General features: G+C 41.5%; 3 protein-coding genes across 6 annotated transcripts; 1 reads left to right on the plus strand and 2 right to left on the minus strand.

Annotated features, from left to right (window-relative positions):
* Positions 1-1,144: 1,144 nt before the first annotated feature.
* ppih (peptidylprolyl isomerase H (cyclophilin H)) lies at positions 1,145-13,870 on the minus strand. Its single transcript, XM_047609815.1, has 9 exons — positions 13,666-13,870; positions 5,142-5,206; positions 5,035-5,058; positions 3,546-3,590; positions 2,730-2,772; positions 1,799-1,891; positions 1,603-1,690; positions 1,466-1,506; positions 1,145-1,363 (listed from the first exon to the last, which is right to left on the minus strand). The coding sequence occupies exons 1-9, from the start codon at positions 13,729-13,731 to the stop codon at positions 1,295-1,297; spliced, it is 534 nt and encodes a 177-aa protein (XP_047465771.1). The 5' UTR covers positions 13,732-13,870; the 3' UTR covers positions 1,145-1,294.
* On the plus strand, positions 5,277-9,487 carry si:dkeyp-100a1.6 (probable G-protein coupled receptor 160). 4 transcript variants are annotated; one of them, XM_047609803.1, is made up of 3 exons: positions 5,277-5,882; positions 6,879-6,927; positions 7,678-9,487. In XM_047609803.1, exon 3 carries the CDS (start codon positions 7,716-7,718, stop codon positions 8,802-8,804), a length of 1,089 nt encoding a protein of 362 aa, XP_047465759.1. In that variant the 5' UTR covers positions 5,277-5,882; positions 6,879-6,927; positions 7,678-7,715; the 3' UTR covers positions 8,805-9,487. The 4 variants fall into 4 exon arrangements, with proteins under 4 accessions (XP_047465759.1, XP_047465750.1, XP_047465743.1 ...); XM_047609794.1 differs by lacking the exon at positions 5,277-5,882 and adding an exon at positions 6,107-6,322; XM_047609787.1 differs by lacking the exon at positions 5,277-5,882 and adding an exon at positions 6,349-6,683.
* Positions 13,871-15,046: 1,176 nt separating the features above from the next.
* On the minus strand, positions 15,047-18,502 carry taf10 (TAF10 RNA polymerase II, TATA box binding protein (TBP)-associated factor). Its single transcript, XM_047608196.1, has 5 exons — positions 18,104-18,502; positions 16,928-17,085; positions 16,742-16,806; positions 15,490-15,604; positions 15,047-15,362 (listed from the first exon to the last, which is right to left on the minus strand). Exons 1-5 carry the CDS (start codon positions 18,234-18,236, stop codon positions 15,273-15,275), a joined length of 561 nt encoding a protein of 186 aa, XP_047464152.1. The 5' UTR covers positions 18,237-18,502; the 3' UTR covers positions 15,047-15,272.
* Between the last annotated feature and the right edge of the window lie 242 nt (positions 18,503-18,744).

Genomic DNA, 18,744 nt, shown 5'->3' on the forward strand with positions numbered 1-18,744 from the left:
ATGTATTTTTTACTGCATGATCAGACTTTGCTTTTATTGATATGCACCATTTTCCTCAGTTTGCCTTTAAGTGTACATTGACGTTAACAGAGCATTGCTGAATGAATGTCAGCAAAAGTAAAGGGAAGGGAATTCATCACTTAATCTGTACTGTGTACAACACTGTGCAACATTCAGCAGTCGCTATCTGCTTGCAATTCAATACTTTAGGTTTGTCATGCAATACTTCCTGTTACAATCCAGTTACTTTTTGTTGTTATTCATTACTTTTATACTTGTATATTGTTTATTCTATTCTACCTTTTTTATTAATCTCATTATTTATCTTTTACACAGTCCACTCTTTATTCTTGCTGCTTTTCTGCCCCTATGTATACTGTTGCAAACTGCAATTTCCCCACTGTGGACAGAAAAAGGGTTTCTATTCTATTCTATTCTATTCTATTCTATTCTATTCTATTCTATTCTTGGCTTTAGGGCAGAGAAGATTTGCAAGAGTCACAACTTCAATTAAAAAACAAATTATTCACTTTAACTCTTTTGCATACAAATATCCCTCGTGGAATGACTGGCTCGTATAGGCCACGCTGTTGTTAAAGCCAGAGGAGGTTAGTTTGAAGAAAGAAAAACTGATAATTATAGTAAAAATGTCTTCTGATAAGTTACTTTTTATATAATAATAGTTATTTTGATGCAGTATACCAATGAAACCACAATCTTTTATGTACAAATCTGATCTTGCCTCCAAACTCTCGGCCTGTAGTGCATATATTAGATTATTAGAACTACACTGAAAATAATTAATTGAAAGTAATTTTGATGACACTTTAAACAATCTATACACTTGCATGAAGCATGATAAACACACACAGAAAGAGGGAAAATCTGTAATAATGTAAAAAAATGTACAATTTATTGATTATAAACGACAGCGTGAAACTACCAACTTATTTTTTTCTTATTTCAGTAATAAAAAAGGAACACAAACCTTCTCCATTTAGATTCAGATAAAGAACAGAAAAACAGTTTTGAACATCAAATTAATTGTCAATCAAATGTGAAGCACATCCTGTCTGGCCTCAAATTTGAATGGGATGTAAAATATGTAAATAATTTGGATTTCAATGCACCAGCTGAACAGAAATCAGGTTTACCTAAACCACCCAAAATGACGCACAGCTGAAATGTATAAAATCCTTCGATGTGCTTTATCGGAAATAATACAGGCGACAGCTGAGATGCTAAATGAAGGTTGTGTAATTTTCCCATATTGTTCGGAGCAAGCTGGAACGGATCACATCTCCCCACACTGTGCGATGAGGATGGCGAGCTTGGGCTTGTTGTTGGGTCCTGTCGGGACGTTCTGTTGAAAGGATGGAGAGAATGTGAACCCAGTTATAATGATCCCTGGAGATGGATGGATGGATGAATGGATGGATAAATAAACTTAAGAACTAGTTTTTACCTCAATTTTCCTCATGATCAGCAAACCATCCACCACTTTTCCTGAAACAGTCACAAAGAAGAAAATTGAAGAAGACAAACGATGACACCTGATACCTTAAACCACACAACTACAATTAATACTGTCGATTTACTCACCAAAAACAACGTGCTTCCCATCTAACCAGTCGCATTTAGTGCACGTGATGAAAAACTGGCAACCGTTTGTCCCTGGGCCGCTGTTTGCCTACATTATTGAGAAGGACACATACAGATTAGAGTTAATTCATTTGAAATACACCACTTAAATCCTTCTGTCTATCTGGGGAACACCGATCTCCACACACACACACACCATGGAAAGAAGACCCGGTGCCGAATGCTTCATTCTGAAGTTTTCATCTGCGAATGGACCTCTGTAGATGCTGCAGATGCCGGTTCCATCCCCCTGAACGCAGGACACACAACACACGTGGTGAGGAGGAGCTCACGACTAAATAACACAAACTTTGATAAAACTCCACAAACGTCTCACAAAATGAAACAATGCACACAAAATGGACTCATTATGACAAAACGACACACACACAGCTGTCATATGCTCATTTCTGACGGAGCGTAACGCTAATGTGATGAGTTTACAACACTACCATCGTGTACATTTTGGCATTATTAAGCTTTTGTGTGCAATGTACAATGCAATAGAAATGAAACTTATTTTAAATAGATTGCAGAAAAAGCTGCATAACACGTATTCATTATTGCGCAGGCAGTTAGTGAGACTTAACGAGCCAGTTTTTCTAGAGTGCGCCTTTGAAGATTTGCACATTTTTAATTTAGATTTATATCTGCATGCGATACAATGCAACCGTGCTTAGAGTTTAGCAGCTACATTTTTGTTCATGCAGTTAATTTTTTTTGTGTGTGTTTGTGTGTAAAAAGAGGGAACACACACACACTAAAAAAAATGTTTAGGCGGTCACGGTAAATCACCAGATAACCAGCAGAGGGTGCAAGAACGAAGCAGCTTCCTCCTGCTGCTGCTGCTGCTGCTGCTGCTGCTGCTGGCTTCAAATGCCTGCAGCCGCAGCAAGATTTAATTGCTTTAAAGTTTTTTAGAGGTGCGCCGTAAACTGCAGTGTCATGACGGGTGACTCCCTACAGTTTGTTGCACGTTTGCTGCCGTGGCACGGGTCAAAGAGCACTCTTTAACCCGAGCCATTAAACCTCAGCCCCGTGTCCTCACGTGCGCCATATACAATCAACAACAAAATGGAAGTACTTACATTTACGAAGTCTCCTCCTTGTATCATGAAGTCTTTTATCACCCTGTCAGTTAACAGTGGAAATATGGGTCAGGGACATCTTTTTTTTGTCAACAAACCTAGATAGACAGATTGCTCACGTATTCTGCTGGCAATGCCCCAAAGGTAGTTTATGTATTTTAGATGGTGAATCGCATATAAATCACAAAACAAACACCACAAAACCCCCGGAGATTGAATTTTTATAGGACTGGTGACCTAAGAAAAAGTAGGTTCTTCAGATATAAATGACTAGAGTGCATAACACAGCTCTATTTAATAGCACACATCGGACTATTAAAAACTGAAGAGGCTACTTGGATGAGCAGGAAACGTCTTCAAGACAATTCTACCATTCCAGTCACCCTTGTCTCAGCCTGTATGTCATGTAGTCACTCTGGACTTGGGCTGTGAAAGTGCATTAATTCCTTAACGGCATCGTACATTTCCCTTTCTCATAAGTCAAAACTTCTCCATCTCCTTCCCGGATATCACCGAAGAACATGGCTTGAACCCAATAAACATAAAGTGCTAAATGCTTCAGTAGGTCATCCAGGTGCCACCATTTCAGCGTCAGTCATTCCGCCTTTGCCGCTTTTTATATTGTTTTAATTATATTACACTTTGGCTGGAATAGCCTGAAATCCAGGTCAGACTATGTGGGAAATGTTGACGCTTTTATGAGGAGGCTGTGGAAGAGGACAACCCTGTTAAATGGCTTCAAAAACAGTTTAGTTTAGTTCCTCAACAGGAGAAAAGACCCGCGTGCCACATAAATCAAGGTGCAGTTTCTCGTACCTGTGGAATGTGCAACCTTTGTAACCGATGGGCACGCCGTCCTTCCTGCAAAACAGACACCAGAGAGAGATCAAAATTAGTTTAAGCTTTTATGCATCGTGTTCAAACTCTGAGGCAGTTGCGCCGAAGCTGAAAACCTGTGGAAGAGTACTTTGCTCTCCCCCGCTCAGTATTGCCAACACGGGGCCATGCAAACCTGTTTTACGACTATCGTGAGGTTATTCTACAATATTTACTCATCGTCGCAGTAAAACAGTCCATCCTCAGCCCGTCTACCACATTAATTCCTCTCTCAACCAGTGGAAACTGTTGTGAACACGTGATTACGCATGAAAAAAATACTGGCATCATTTGAATCAGCAATGGAAATTAATTGGCATCAGTTTCTGCTCACATTACGCACGTGAGAAGACGGAGAAAAGGTTGCTGGTTGCCATTGTATCACTAGTAGTAGCGCAGCCAGGTCTCAGGTTACAGCTCTTGCTGTGCTACCACCGAAGAGCAGGGAAGACGACACAACATACTTAACATGTTAGTGTTGCGTTGATGCCAAAAAACTGCACAATGTCGACCAGGAGTCAGACAGAGAGACGCGTTAAGCAGCGCTTCCTGTTTGCGTGAATTACACAAACTGAACGGACTCGTGCTATAATTAATCGAGCTGTGTGGCTCTAAAGAGCTGCGATTGGGCTCATCCGCCGCGTTAAACGGACTTGCGTCTAAATAATTCAGACACAGGAATACTAGAAAACACAACATCTTCGCCAGGTTTCAGATGAAAGTACGTGTGCGGTTCATGGCGGCGTACAGGTCCTTTCAGTCTTTATGCAAACGCATATGCAAAGATGCAAAGATGCAAAATTTGGAAAGGAAAAAAAAAACAGTTTCTTAGAAATGTGATCACAACTATTTCATGAAATCATTTATCAAAGGGCACGACTGTTTCTGCAACGTTGACTAGGTGTGACTGCTCAGTATGTGCACGGTCTCGTGGCAGAGATGTGGCCGAGACTTGGTTCTTGATCACTTTTAATCACCGCGTGTGTTTGAACTTCAAGATATCCTCATCAGGACGGTATTTCTGATTGCATTTATTTCCTTTGTTTTGGAAATGGACCACATGCAGCCACTTTTTCCTTCTTTTTTTTTTAATCTCGCTTCACTCCTGCCACACAGCACAACAACATTTCCCCTGGTCACTGTGTTCTTTGACATGCATAAGCACACACTTAAATGCCCGAGAGCGTAGAGGCCTGATTAAGCGGGTCTGTGGCCAACAGAAACCTATTGTGTCCCCTGTGTCGAAACATGATGAGGGGGGGGGGGTGTCACTGTCATGTTTCAGTGGGAGGAGGGAGCTGGCTGATTGTGGAGCATTGGTTTTTATTATCGAAGAGCAGCGCTGCCTTACCTGAACTGTCCTTATAATTGAAGGGCAGTGCTGCCTTATCTGAACTGTCCTTATTATTGAAGGGCAGTGCTGCCTTACCTGAACTCTCCGGTGCAGAACTGCCTGTGAAAGAAAATGAAATTACGTCAGCTTATAAGACATGTGAGGTCACGTTACGCGCGAACAAACAACTTACAGCTCCTTACCGGAAGTTCTCAGCCGTCTTTGGAACCACGTCGGCAAACAGCTCAATCTTCATCCGCCCGACATCCTTGTTTGAAAGTGGACAAAACGTTTGTTGGTTGGTTGCAGGCTGATCACACAAAACACACAAGACACCTACTCAAACATTTACATTTTAAGTGAGGGGTTCGAGGAAAAAGAAAACAAAATGCCACCAGTGAAATGCCAACACTCATCCCCTGAAGATACCGTTTCCACTGGATAAACCAGTTACACCGAGTTCTCAGAAGCATCTATCAGTTGCAGTAGAGAAAAATTCCCTTCTTCCTCTTTGAATGACAATCAACGGCCTTTTGCAAAACAGCTATTTGTCTCAGTTCTGGTACCATTTAGCAGAGGTCAAAGCATCTTGATGCCGCATGTTTTTGCGCATGAAGTCACCAAAGCTCTTTGTGTTGCCCGTGCGCGTTGCACGTACGCGTGCGTGCACTTGTGAGCGTTGGCGTCTCTCGAAGGCACCGAGGGGCACGCGAGCGGCCGAATCGCCGCTGCACAAAGACCGGTTTGTCCTCTTGTCTTTCCTGGACATCACTTCCTTCACTGCATGCAAAGCGTTCACAGCCCTTTATCTTTCAGACAATGCCGTGCGCTCGCGCTTTCTAGGAACAGATATAAAACACAGCATTTGTTTGAGAGGGAACAAACAGCCGTGGCCACCTCCACCTCTGGTTGGAATCCGCTGTCCAGGGTGGGGCCCGAAACAGGTAAGGCTGCTCCCCGCAAGTAATTTTCAGAATTATGTACCAAGAACTAATTTGGTTGCGGCGCACTGACGCAAAAAACGCTGCGGAGAGGATGAGAAAGGGGTATCAAGTTTATGGACTGACTCCAAGCTAAGGTTTCGCTTATCATCCCAGAAGGTTCAAACTCCAGGAACACAGCACCTGCCGCACCCCTTTTTGCCCTCCTGAAGCCATGCATTAATATTTACCACGAGAGCAAACAGTTTCACACGGCAAACACGCCGGAGACGCAACATTCACATCACCTGTTAATCAACTGGCTGCTAAGCAGATGCATTAAAGAGCAGATAAGGGGCCATGCTCTTGGCTGGGGATAGGGTTAAGCTTGTGTTTCTCGGAGGCAACCCTAGACCTTCACCTTTGAAAACCAGACGCCAGTTCCTGGGATTCTAGTGTAGATGGTAAGTGAAGGAGAACAAAACGAGTTTGAGGGTGTTGTCTCAACTATTGTTAGCAGAAGGCATACGTGTTTATTATGTTTACCAGTTATAGGACACTGAATTCTAGAAAGTGACAGACCTCCAGGGCGGATGACAGAGTTAAAAGGTTTAATTGTAGGCAGAGAAGGCGTGCCCCATCACAGCGACTAGGTGGAGCTATAAAGGGGTAGATTTAAGGAAGCGCTTCACCTGACTACAGCCACATAGTCGCGGATGACTGAGATGAGGCATCTAGCTTCAACCACCACATAGGAGCTGTGCACCTAATTCTCTACTGTAACTCGCTGGATGAGGAATCTTGGCACGGAGGTAGAGTCTTTTTGTGAGTTAATGAGCTGCAAACTTTAAACGGAGGAACGTGCCTGACCTGTCATCAGGCTTCCAACATGTGTGAATGAAATGTGGAAATTCAGGTTGTTCACGCTGGTGAATGACACAAAACACAATACAGTACTTGTACTAAAAACTGAGATGACAATTAGTAATGATGTTTTTTTTGTTTGCTGTTGACTGTTAGGTGGAACGATCCTGCTCCTCGCTGGTCATCACCTCGCGCAGCTGAACAGGTAAATTTATTCACATATATACACACACATCCATAAATCCTTTCACATACTTTATCACATAAACGGTTTCTTTTTATATACTTACTTCCTGCTGAAAATGAATGCATTCTACCGTCCCGGCTTCAGCGCAACGCTAATGTTTATTTTGGGTTTAAACGTCGTTGGAAAGGGGGAAATTCAGCCGGGTTAAACTGGGGCCGGGTATCGCTACCGATTATCTGGATGGCTTCAATTCCAAGTCACAAGGTCCCAGTTTTTTCTATTTAGAGAAATTTGTGTTTCAAAACGATTGTTGCTTAGTTATGAAAGAGATTATCACGAAATTCGTCACGGCTTTGGATGATTTGTGGTATCTCCACAATATTTTAGCCATGGCTTTTTGTTTTATGTGCAGCTCTTTCCTGCTGTCACGCTTCTGAAGTTAAATTTCAGGTCTGACGGGCTTCTGTCATGTGCTAGATCTCGCAGCGTGGTTTTGCGTTACTGGTCTTGAAAGAGTCTTGGCTCCTTTCAAATTCATTTCGATTTGACTGTACTGTTACTTTGCTGTTAGACAAGACTTAGTAAGGGCGGCCATATCTGAGTGCATTTGTTTTTTCTAGCGTACCCGACGAACTGTTATTCTTGTAGAGTGCATTAGAAACCTGTTGGGTTAGACTCCAAATCTATCAAAAAGGCAATTTCTCACACAGCTATTAACAAAGGGGTGTAATGTTTCCATCTTAACTAATATTATTGTGTCTTTCACAGAGCTACCCAGAGGATCAGCGCACTGAACATTAACAGAGATGCTGCCAGAGTCTATGTTTTCTTCGGAATCTGACTACTCTTACAAAATCTTCGCCATTATGGAGGTATGGGAGAAAACGCATCTGTGTCACACGGACAACAAGCACAAGTACTTTTTACTTCTGCTCTTCAAGCTGGGGCTGGACCTAGCCGTCTTCCGCCTGTGCTCCCGCAAGTGGTACGCCTACTTTTTGGGCATGTGCAGCTTCTCCATCATACTGGTTGACCTGGCGCTGACGGTTTTGATGGCGACGGTGTGGTTTCTGGGCGCCGGAGGCTCGTTTCTGTCCGCCTGCTTTCTCTTGTCCAATGCCTCGGTGACGTACGGAGCGCTGCCGCTGCCCATGCTCGCCTTGGGTTTACTTGACTACACTTTGCAAGGCACCTGCAGGACCTGGTGCAGAGCGCTGAGGAACGCGGCCATGACTTTGCTGATGTGGTTCGTCGCGGTGACGTACTCCCTCCTCTCAGTCACCGCCGAGCTGAGGGAGCTGGAGTACGAGACGGGGAAGAAGGCTCTGGTGTGTGAAACGCAGCAGTCGAAGCTGATCACCTACTTTGTTGTGATAGTTTCCACTGCGGTGGTTTTTGCATTCTTTCCGTTTTTAGCCAGCGTCCCTCGCTGGATAAGAGAGGCCGACAGGTTATGCAAATCGAGGGAGGAGAAAGAGGACAAGGGGAGCGACCTATTCTTCACCGGGGACTCCTGCAAAGTCACAACCAGCTTTGAGGAGGACTATCAGGAGCCCCGGCCGCCGCTGTGGTTCAGCCTGACGCTGGGCTTCGCCACCTTCTGGATGCCCTTCCTTTTCGTGTCCGTAACCTGCCTGGCCCTTGGTTTCGAAGTGCCGGCCTACATCTCCGTCAACCTTCTGTGGCTGGAGTGCGCCAACAGTTTGCTGGTGGGGGGGCTGTTCTGGGGACAGAGCAAGACGCAGGGGCCTTACAACAACCTGCCGGAAAACGTGTGCTTGTGGCCGGTTTACTGGCACCTGACCAACGGAACGAGGAACCATCCACTGCCGGTGGCCGTGTCCAACCCGTCCAACTCGTCCAAAGAGAAGAAAAACCTTTTATCGTACGTCTGAGCAGGTTTGACGGAAAACTAAACCTGCGCACACTGACTTATTTTTTGGACACGTCTCTCCAGCAAATGCCAACGTTGAGAAAAAAGACTTTGAAATGTAACTCCGTGAGGGGCAGTGGGGCAGAAAAACTGTGATCGCATAAGCTTTTATACAATGGAAAGATTTACATGAAGGTACGAGATACTGCACAGGTTCTAAATGTCAGGAAGACAATAATTAAAAAAAAAAAAAAAAAAAAGATCTGGATGTGGGATACTGTTTTTTTTCATTTTCATACATGTCTTTGTATTTTTAACACATTCTTTCCTCTGCTTTGTGCTCCCTTTCGCCTATGTTTTGTTATACATATTCCCAATTAAGCCCCTCCCATTTAAATGTTGTGCCGTTTCTGTTGTCAGACAAATGCAAGGAAATAGCATCTGTTAACCATCACCAGCAAATTTTGAAGTTTATTTGTATTGTCTTTTTTCAACTCAACCTTCAATAATTGCACATTTTTTTTGGAGACTTGTTTGTGAGACTTTGCTTAAGGTGTTGAAAATGGGTATAGACTTAAAATAAATAACAATATAATAAATAATAGAAATGCTTTGTAGGTGATTTACATGAATTCCATTTTGAGTGTTTGTTCTTATGATGTACAGCTTTATATGACTGTTCTTAATAAAATGTTCTGAAATACATTCATTTGTGTTTCTTTCACATAACTATTGAACAAGTAAGTTCACCTCGGAGAAGATCACACAGTACGATGAAAAGCTCCACGACGGCTACATTAGATGAGATGTTGTTCCTCAAATACTGATGGCAAGTTCAATAAACTGTGATGATGTGGGGCTTGGCGGTATACCGGTTCATACAGGTATTTTCTTTGTTAAGACATGATTTTTTTTATTTGACTGCACAGCGTTCGGAACACAGACTGTGTCACTGCGAAGGAGTGGTGATGATGGAAAGGTCCCATAAAAAGGTGACGTGTCAGTTGTTTTTGTTTTTTATATTTCAGGGTAAAAGTAGGCTGAAAAAAAACATTGCTCGCCGACTACAATAATTACGGTAGTCGGTCGCCCTGATACTGACATTTCAGGCATAGCAGTCTAATTATAAATAAATATGTCAAAATAAACAAGAGTGTAATTGTCTTCATATCATCTTAATAACATTTTTTTTTTTTCTTTCACATCAGCAGGCAGTGCCAACACGGGGTCATGCAAACCCGTTTTACTACTAGTGTGAGATTAGTCTACATTATTTACTCATCATCACAATAAAATAGCCCATCATTAGTCAATCTACTGCAATAATTCCTCTCTCAACCAGTAGAAAAAAATGTTGTTAACACTTGGTTATGCATGAAATTAAAAATGCCGTGATAAATTCAGAATTTTGAAAAAATACTGTGATGTACATTTCTGGTGATACCACCCAGCCCTGTGATTACACTGAGATCAGAAATGGGAACATCTGCAATCACGTGACAGTTTGTCAAACTCCCACCAGTTGATGTCTAGTAAAGTTCCAAAGAGGTTAAATCAACCTTGCAGTTAATCTGTCAGGTAATTAAGAGATACAGAAATATCATGTGTGTTATAATAATGGGATTTAGTGTTTTTGTGCTATTGGCCTGAAGACATTTAGTTTCCTCCTTCTATGCACCAGATTTATCAGACATTTTCTATCCCACAAATTTATGAGAGTGATAGAAACACTTTTTTTTATGGCTGTGGTATAAACTAATGATCCACAGAACAAACAAGATAGCTCTGGATATATGTGTCAGTGGATCATGTGCCACTTTCAAAATTAAACAATTTTATGAGCACTTTGTAACGATCACCTCACACCACAGCGCCCTTGATTGCACTGCAGCATTAAACGTCTGAAGCATGATGCAGACGTAAAATAAAACAATAAAGCACAATTTGTGGTGCCAGAAAGGCTGGGAAAAACATTTCCAATGAATACATCCGGATATTTTACAACTGATAAATCTTGTTTTCTTCTACAACACTGCTCCAGAAAAACAGTATTGCCACCACACGGGAGGAGAAGTCACGTTACACAAACAGAGGAAGTGAACGTCGTGTATTTGCCATATATTGTGTGGCTTCTCAGAAAAATGACTGGACACCTCTGGGATTACAGTTTATTTTACGGCCAAATTAGAGTCCGTCTGCTCAGAAGTGTTTTCAATCAATGTGACGCCGATGTTTAATTCAGGTTAATGTGACGTTCAGCGTGCCATTTTTGTTTTGTTTTTTCTAAAACAAAAGAAAGAAAAAGAATCAGATATGTCTCACTACACATGTTTGTGGAAGTTTATGGTTGATTTCAGTCACTCCCATAGAGAACTCTACTTCTTTCATACCCTTATTAAAATCCAGTTGTACAACAACTCACCTTTCTGTAACAGATGGTTCATATTAATGGCATCTGACTTTTATTCCTATGTATATACTTTATATTCATTCATCTCTATTTCTTATACATTTGCTCATATGCCAATTCTGTATTTTTATTTTTTTTTGCTTACGTTATTTTTTTTATTTTACTAGATATTACTTATATATTATTTTATGTTTCTTTTTATTTGTGGTTCTTAATAGTGTTTCGTTTTTGTGCAACTAAGATATTGTGACAAAGCAATTTCCCTTGTGGAGAAGAGGGTTTTTAAAGATGAGCGCGCCGCAGGAACTCAAGATCTGACTGAAAGAGGAGAAGAAGAAATACAGAAACATCACCGACTGCACCTCTAAAGCCTTATTTATAGTACTGCACTGACCCGAGCATGGACCCTAAGTCGGTGTGAGACATTTATACTTGTACACTCGTCAACAACACAACCCAAACGCTAGATGGTGCTGTCTTTTTTGCTGGTCGGGTTAATTTTTGCTTCTACTTTTTGGGTAATTTTTTTGGTCGTACGAGTCACAGGCATGTTTGTAACTCCAAACCTCCCCAGTTAACCTTAATGTTTTTTCAATTCGAAAACTGCAGAGAGGGAGAAGGAGCCAGAAATACTAAAGCTGAAACACGCTACTACCAAGTACCTACACCTTAGGAGGGTTCCCATGCAGTGGAAGATATCGTGCATCATGAAGACCATGGAGCAGTCAGGCCCCACCAACAGGAAGTGTGTAGAGGTGGTTCAGACCTATAAATATCTATTTGCTCAGGAGGCCATGGTCGTTTAACAACTGCTGGACACGTTCTACCAGACTATCGTTGCTACAGAACCCTCTTCAACGCTGTGGTGTGCTGAGGAGGCAGCACCTGGACAAACTGATACAGAGGGTGGGCTCTTTGGTAGGGGCAGAACTTAAGTCCCTGACATCAGTGGCAGAGGAAAAGACCTTGAACAAAAAACGGTCAATCATGAACAAAGTCCACAACCCTCCACATGACACCATATCTAGACAGAGAAACTCACTGAGGACAGATTGAGGAGTTTGTCGACTCTACAACGCCTCCCTGTGGGGAACCAACTGGACTGCAGTCATTCGGGTATACTACTGTATGTTTTTCCCCACAATATTATATGTGTATATACACCACCTGGCCAAAAAAAAAAAGTCACCACCTGGATTTAACTATGCAAATGAGCACACATCCTATTGGATAATTACTGCATGGGCAATTGTTTCCAATCTTTCGCCTGGCAACAAGTTATTTTACCCCAACTGATGCGATGAGTAGTTTCCCATGCTGAAAGACACATCTTGTGGTTGTGGAAAAGACGTTAGTCTGTGTGAGAATGGTCAAATCATTGGCTGCATCAGGCAGAGAAAGCATCTAAGGAGACTGAAGCAGAAACTACTAAAATTGGGTGAAGGACTATCCAACACTGCATATTAAAAACTGGGAGGAGAGTGAGGAGCCATCGTGATGTCGCATCGGGGTAAGAAGGTTAAGAAGATGAAGTGATGCACCCATCATGCCTAGCGTCTACTATACAAACCTGTGGGGGCAGTGCTAGTCAGCTGACTACCTGAATATACTGAATGACCAGGTTATTCCATCAGTTAATTTTTTTTCTACCCTCATGTCACCAGCATATTCCAGGATTGCCAGGATTTATCAGGCTCAAATTATGTTGAGTGGTCCGGGGGAGCATGAGACATAATTTTCACACATGGATTGGCCCCCACAGAGTCCAAACCTGAACCCCAATGAGTTACGTATATGCTGGAGGTCAGACTCTCCCATCATCAATACAAAAAATGAATGCAACACTGGATGGGAATAAATCCTGTGACATTGCAGAAGCTTATTACTGAAACAATGCCACAGTGAATGTTTGCTGTAATCAAAGCTAAAGATGGTCCAACAAAATATTAGAGTGTATGATCTTTTGTTTTTTGATGGTGACTTTATTTTGGCCAGGCAGTGTATGTACATATATAGGTATGTAATGAAGATACATGCAACATATTAGGACATCTTGAGGAAGCTTGGGACTCACTTTTATGGTTCATTTGTGAATATAATTTACGGTAAACCGGTAAAGCCATGTCCTCCAGCTTTGAAATGTTTTTAAATTCAGAAAGAGTGGGAAAAATACTCGGGAAAAAAGCGCGATTTAAAAGCTAGAGAAATAAACCATAGTGTGATTCAGAAATCAGGCATATTCAGACACCTTAATTTGCTTTCTGTTCATTACAATATAGTGCAAGCAGCTCACAACTGTACAACCTGGTATAAGAGAAAGGTGGAGCGTAATTGTCTAATATTTTGCATCAGATATCTGTATTGAAATTGAACAATTTAAACGGCATCACCGTAGTTTCTGTTACTGTATGGTAACAAAAATAAGACGCGTTGACGTAAACTTGACGTTAGCTCATCTCTTCCTCCTACTCACCTGCCCTCCGATGGTAATGTCAAAGAACACGATCGGGTTGTTGGGGTTCGTTGCTTGGACAGACATCTTTAAAAATTTGCAACCACTTTGTAAAAGCAAGAAAAAAATAAAGAAGTTTTAACCAACTACATGCGACTCGTTCAAACGTCCGGCGCATGCGCTGTGGGGAACTACGGTGGCCTACGAGTGGCAAACTACGGCTGGCTATGTTGGACATAAAGGTTTCCAGTGCGGAAAAGAGCGATAATTCAAAACAGAGCCGTATATAAGAAGTCCACTAACCATGGGTCCCGCGTTCATGGTTGACGTGTAAATGTAATTTGTGGCAATAATAATTTATCTAAACCGGTGAAAACCATGTCCTTAAAGCTGGAAAATAATTTAAAATGTCTGCTGAGCATTGAAATCCAACAACCCGATATCTCTAATATATACAGCTCAGGTTCAAAGAAAGTCACAGCGCCCCTGCTGGTAGGAAGCCAGCCCAACACGTACTCATATTATTCCCTTTCAATTTGTCACTTCCAAATTGCAATTAAACCTTTGAAACGATCATTTTTGACTTGATAATCAAAGTCTGTTTAAAATCTCATACCTTTCTTTCTGCATGCTGTAAGACTGCTGAACTCATTATAATACCCAGACACACACACCTACACCTACGGGACTGCTCTGTGCCATGAAATATTACCATGTAATCTGCCAGTATTCCTGCTGTGCCCTGAGCTATTGCACTGAGATTTCATTTTGATGAATATCCAAATGACAAATAAAGTCTGTCTAAATCTGTATAACAGGGTATAACTTGATACCCTGTAATATTTATATTACACATTTATTGCAAGGCTGCTATAATTAACTTACTGCAAATGGGCATGTAGACATGGTCAAGTTGATCAGCTAAAGTTTGAACCGAGCATCAGAGTATAAGAAGAAACGCTTTTGGGGATTTTTTTGGTCCCACAAGAACCAACTGAGTGTAGTTTAAATGCTACATCCTGCCCAAGTACTAATATGTCAATTAAACCAAAACTGGATTATCTTACAAAAGGCATCTTTAGTAAGTTGGATATGTTAATTTTATATGTGCAGCATAAATCAGTTTACTTGTGGCCTCTACATCACTACAACGAAATTAACAATTATTATATTCATATAGCATCTCATTAAAATTAAAAAAGATTTAAAATAAATCTAAAACAAGTCTAAAACATGGCCGGAGTTTCTAAAAGACATTTCACCACTACTACACATCTGCAAAAAATGAAAAATAATAATGCAACAATAATGGAAAACAATCTGCATCCGTTTTACAAGATAAAAACTATACCTTGACAACATAATAGGTAGGAAGTAGCGCAACAAAAAAAAAAAAACAAGATATTTCTTAAATGTTTTATTCTCACAATAAAACAAAAATGTTCACAATTTAACAAAATGCAAAGGTAGCGCCTTGAAAAAATGGCAAAGTGACTACAAAGATTTGTCAAAGCTGTACTCAGTCATGGTCAAAAAACATTTAGCAGTGAAGGTGTTGACAGACTGTACTGGGCCAGCAGGGGGATAATAACTAGCAGAAGCAAAAAGCTTTGAAGGGCGACTATGTTCTATGTAAAGTAATAAGGTTTCTTGACATTCACGCCATATTCTGAAAGGGCAGGAGTCAGGTCCTCCATAGTCAGAGTGTACTTCTTATCCTATATGTACAGAAGAAGAAAAAAAAAGACAACCATAAATTATTACATCAGGAATAAAGTGAGAAAAGCTCCTCTCTCAGCATGGCTTTATATATTGTATGTAGGTTTAAATTAGGTAATCACTCACCTTCGTCTTACTTCTTGAGCTACCTGAGGCAGTGCCCTTCATTTTGCAGTACTGCAGCGCATCATTGGCAATGTCTGAGATAAACTTCTGAGAGGCAAGGGAGATCAGACGGATTCTAAAGAAGAGGAAAAAAAAACATTATAAAGTTTTTTTTGTTGTTTTTCTCCGGTCATGGCCAAACAGTGTCTCCGACCTCTGGATATAGAATTTCATGTTTCACTTCTCAAAGATGAAAATCAATAGTTTACTAAGAGCATAAACTGTATAAATCAGTTTGAACTTAAACCCTGTTTGATAAAGTCAGGCACAGCGGTCAACCCGCGGCCTTGTTCAGACATCTGTCATTAACATCTGTCTTGGGAAATCTGACCAGCTTTAAGTCCCCCTGCTTACACCTGGCATTAAAAATCGACTCTACGTGACTCTACATGAACTAGTCCTCAACCAGCATTTTAGATCTGATCTCGGTTTTGCGCTCTACATGCAAATAAACAACATCAGTACATTTACGTGAAAATTATTACCTTAATCCGATTTTAACTGGACACCTTAAGTGCATGTAAACATGTAACTCCGACTAAAAATCTGAGTCCTCCTTATCCAGTTAAAGCACCCAGATAATATGATTGGAAATCGATTTTCTCTGGCATGTATATGCTTAATCAGACTTTAACAAGACCGCGTGTGTGCATGCTCCACATCCGATATGCTGGCATATGACCCTGGAAAGTCCAAGAAGGTCTCCAGTTGTTTATTATATGACATAATAGGTCAACCGGAAAGGGGGCCATATTAACCCACTGAAAAGACAGATATCGCCACCTAGTGCGGAGGAGGAGGGCATGTTTCCATCAGTTATTCGATTTTCTCTGTTGCATGTAAACTGGGACAAGGACCGCATTCAGAAAGTCGATTTTTTTTTGCATAATTTGATTCGATTGCTGTGCATGGAAACGCACTGACTGACATTATTTGATGGTTCCGATGGATCACCACCACTGTTTCAGAACCACAAAAAGCTGTTTGACTTGGGGATTTTGGAACAAGGTGTCAAGCCTCAGAACGAGTCTATCGCACACACTGAAAACACAACCGCTATTACTGACGTTAATAGACCTGCACAAAGCTCAGATTATAACAACAACTCCAAGCGGTGAGAGAAGCATCTCTCATAATAAAAGGTAAATGAAGACACTTGTCATTACTGCTTTAAATGTCGTTTGTGGATTATCAGAAAAGTGAGAGAACTTACATCCGTGGATCTGACGCCTCAAAACCAGCACGGTTGAGGTAGTAGCCTGTAACCGCATCGGGAATCTGAAAATAAAACAACTTATTTATTGTGTGTGTGTGTGTGTCGTCGTTACTGATGCCAACCATTCAGCGTTTTTGGTCCCTCTGAAAATCTGTCAGGCATCACTTTCATTTTCCGACTTACTGTGGGAGTGTAGTCCTCCAACTGCATGAGGAAATCGGCCAGAGGCGTAGTGGAGAGGGCGGGCTTTACATCTCCATTGGTGAAGCCGGCAGGTAGGTAAACACCGTTGGAGACAGACGTATCTGCTACCGGTGTCACTACAGCTGCTGAGGCTGAAGCTGTGATAAAAGGAAAACAAAAAGAGGCCGATATTACATATCTCCGTGAAGGTTCTCAGTCATCCAGATTATGGCATATCCAAAAAGCCCCATTCACATCTTGAGACCTTGAGACTGGAGTCTCTGACTGATTATAATCATTAGGTCACCATTTATTGGGAAAGAGGACAGGGACAAAAAGGCCCTCCCCCATCAACACACGCAAGTATCTTGCCGTTAATGTACAGTAGTCGTGACAGTTTCTGGTCATTTACAAAAAGAAGTCAAGCAAGTTGATGATGGGTTTTACACACAAGAGTTTCCTGTTTAGACCTCAACTTCACACCAGCCCCTTAGAACTGGAGAAGCTACTCAGATGAGTATTGTAACGTCTTCTCAAAACAAACAAACAAAAAAAATACTCGACAAGTCCAGTTGCCTTTCTTCAACATATATACTCATATACACCAATCAGCCTTAACATTTTGGTCATAACCACTATGTAAGTGAAAAGCTCTGACCAGGACTGGACCATGGAGCCATGGAAGAAGGTCTCTGGTACAAGGATGCAGGGAACACCCCCTAGTTGTTGCCATAGGGGTCCACAGGGGAACATTACATCCCAATATTGCACCGGATTAATGCACTTGACATCAGAGGATGACCACAGATGATTTAAATACAGAGAAGCAAACAAATCCTTCTCGATATCATGAATGGAACTTAGGCTGGCTAATGTTGCCCACTTAATTGTAGGAGCTGGACGAGAGAAACTGCAGAATTCATTCACCCCAACTTAACCAGGAATATATTGTACTCTGAGGAGAGTAAACATGGCCGCGTCCACATTAGCAGAAATATACTATTAACTTGTAGTTAATGCGTATAGGTATAAAACGGTCTGTGGATGATTCAAATATGTATATGTGGTATATGGTGCATGACTTGCAGTCAGCCGTGGTGATTTAATTATAAGGTTAGGAACTTGAAAACATCCGACCTCCGACGATCTCAACACAAACACGGACAAGTCACATACCATTAGTCGCTGCCGGTGGTATGCTGCTCACGGTGGTCGCAGCATTATCGTTTGCGATACAATTACTTGAAGTTGAAGACGTCGTGGAGGGGACTCCTGTTGTGACGGACTGGTTCGCGTTGTCCATGTTCATGTTGATGTTAGCTGTCGCGCTAACCTTTGCTAGTTAGCTCGGAGAGGATGTGCTAATGTACCCCAATAAAACCGCGATTTCTGGGGGAATACACTCTCTAGCACGATTGAATGTTATCCCGTGAAGCTACTTTATAACTCAAAGGTTACTGAAACCACATTACTGAAGCCCGCGTCTGAATTGTTTGTAGCTATCGTGCAGCATAAAGCTGAGCTCATGCTACGGTTAATCGAGTCACGTGACGCTCGCTGTTGGGATATGGCGAAGATGGTCGAAGTTTACCGGAACTTCCCGAAGGGGGAGATGCGTAGATTGGTCATATTAAAACTGCTAACTTCAGATAAGAAAAAGATTTTAGGTTTTATTTGTCACATGTACACATGCACAACACACGCACATGTATTATTTTAGTAGTAGCCAGTAGTGGAAAAAAAAAAAAAAAAAAGTCAGTTTGAATGAGACGTGATACGCAATACGTTTCTCCCGGTGGTTAAACGGAAATGTTTTA

Source organism: Mugil cephalus, chromosome 1 (genome assembly GCF_022458985.1).
Source record: "Mugil cephalus isolate CIBA_MC_2020 chromosome 1, CIBA_Mcephalus_1.1, whole genome shotgun sequence".
Lineage (NCBI taxonomy): Eukaryota > Metazoa > Chordata > Actinopteri > Mugiliformes > Mugilidae > Mugil > Mugil cephalus.

Bases quoted from the DNA above. Each gene is read 5' to 3' on its own strand.
- si:dkeyp-100a1.6 (XM_047609803.1), top strand. From the start codon at position 7,716: ATGCTGCCAGAGTCTATGTTTTCTTCGGAATCTGACTACTCTTACAAA.
- ppih (XM_047609815.1), bottom strand. From the start codon at position 13,731: ATGTCTGTCCAAGCAACGAACCCCAACAACCCGATCGTGTTCTTTGAC. The intron at 5,059-5,141 runs GTAAGGAGCTGT...TTTCTTTCACAG, and splicing joins AAGACGGCTGAGAACTTCCG to GCAGTTCTGCACCGGAGAGT. The intron at 1,691-1,798 runs GTGTGTGTGTGT...TCAATAATGTAG, and splicing joins CACCGGGTCTTCTTTCCATG to GCAAACAGCGGCCCAGGGAC.
- taf10 (XM_047608196.1), bottom strand. From the start codon at position 18,236: ATGAACATGGACAACGCGAACCAGTCCGTCACAACAGGAGTCCCCTCC. The intron at 17,086-18,103 runs GTATGTGACTTG...CTTTTATCACAG, and splicing joins ACCACCGGCAGCGACTAATG to CTTCAGCCTCAGCAGCTGTA. The intron at 15,605-16,741 runs GTAAGTTCTCTC...CCTCTTCTTTAG, and splicing joins GAGGCGTCAGATCCACGGAT to AATCCGTCTGATCTCCCTTG.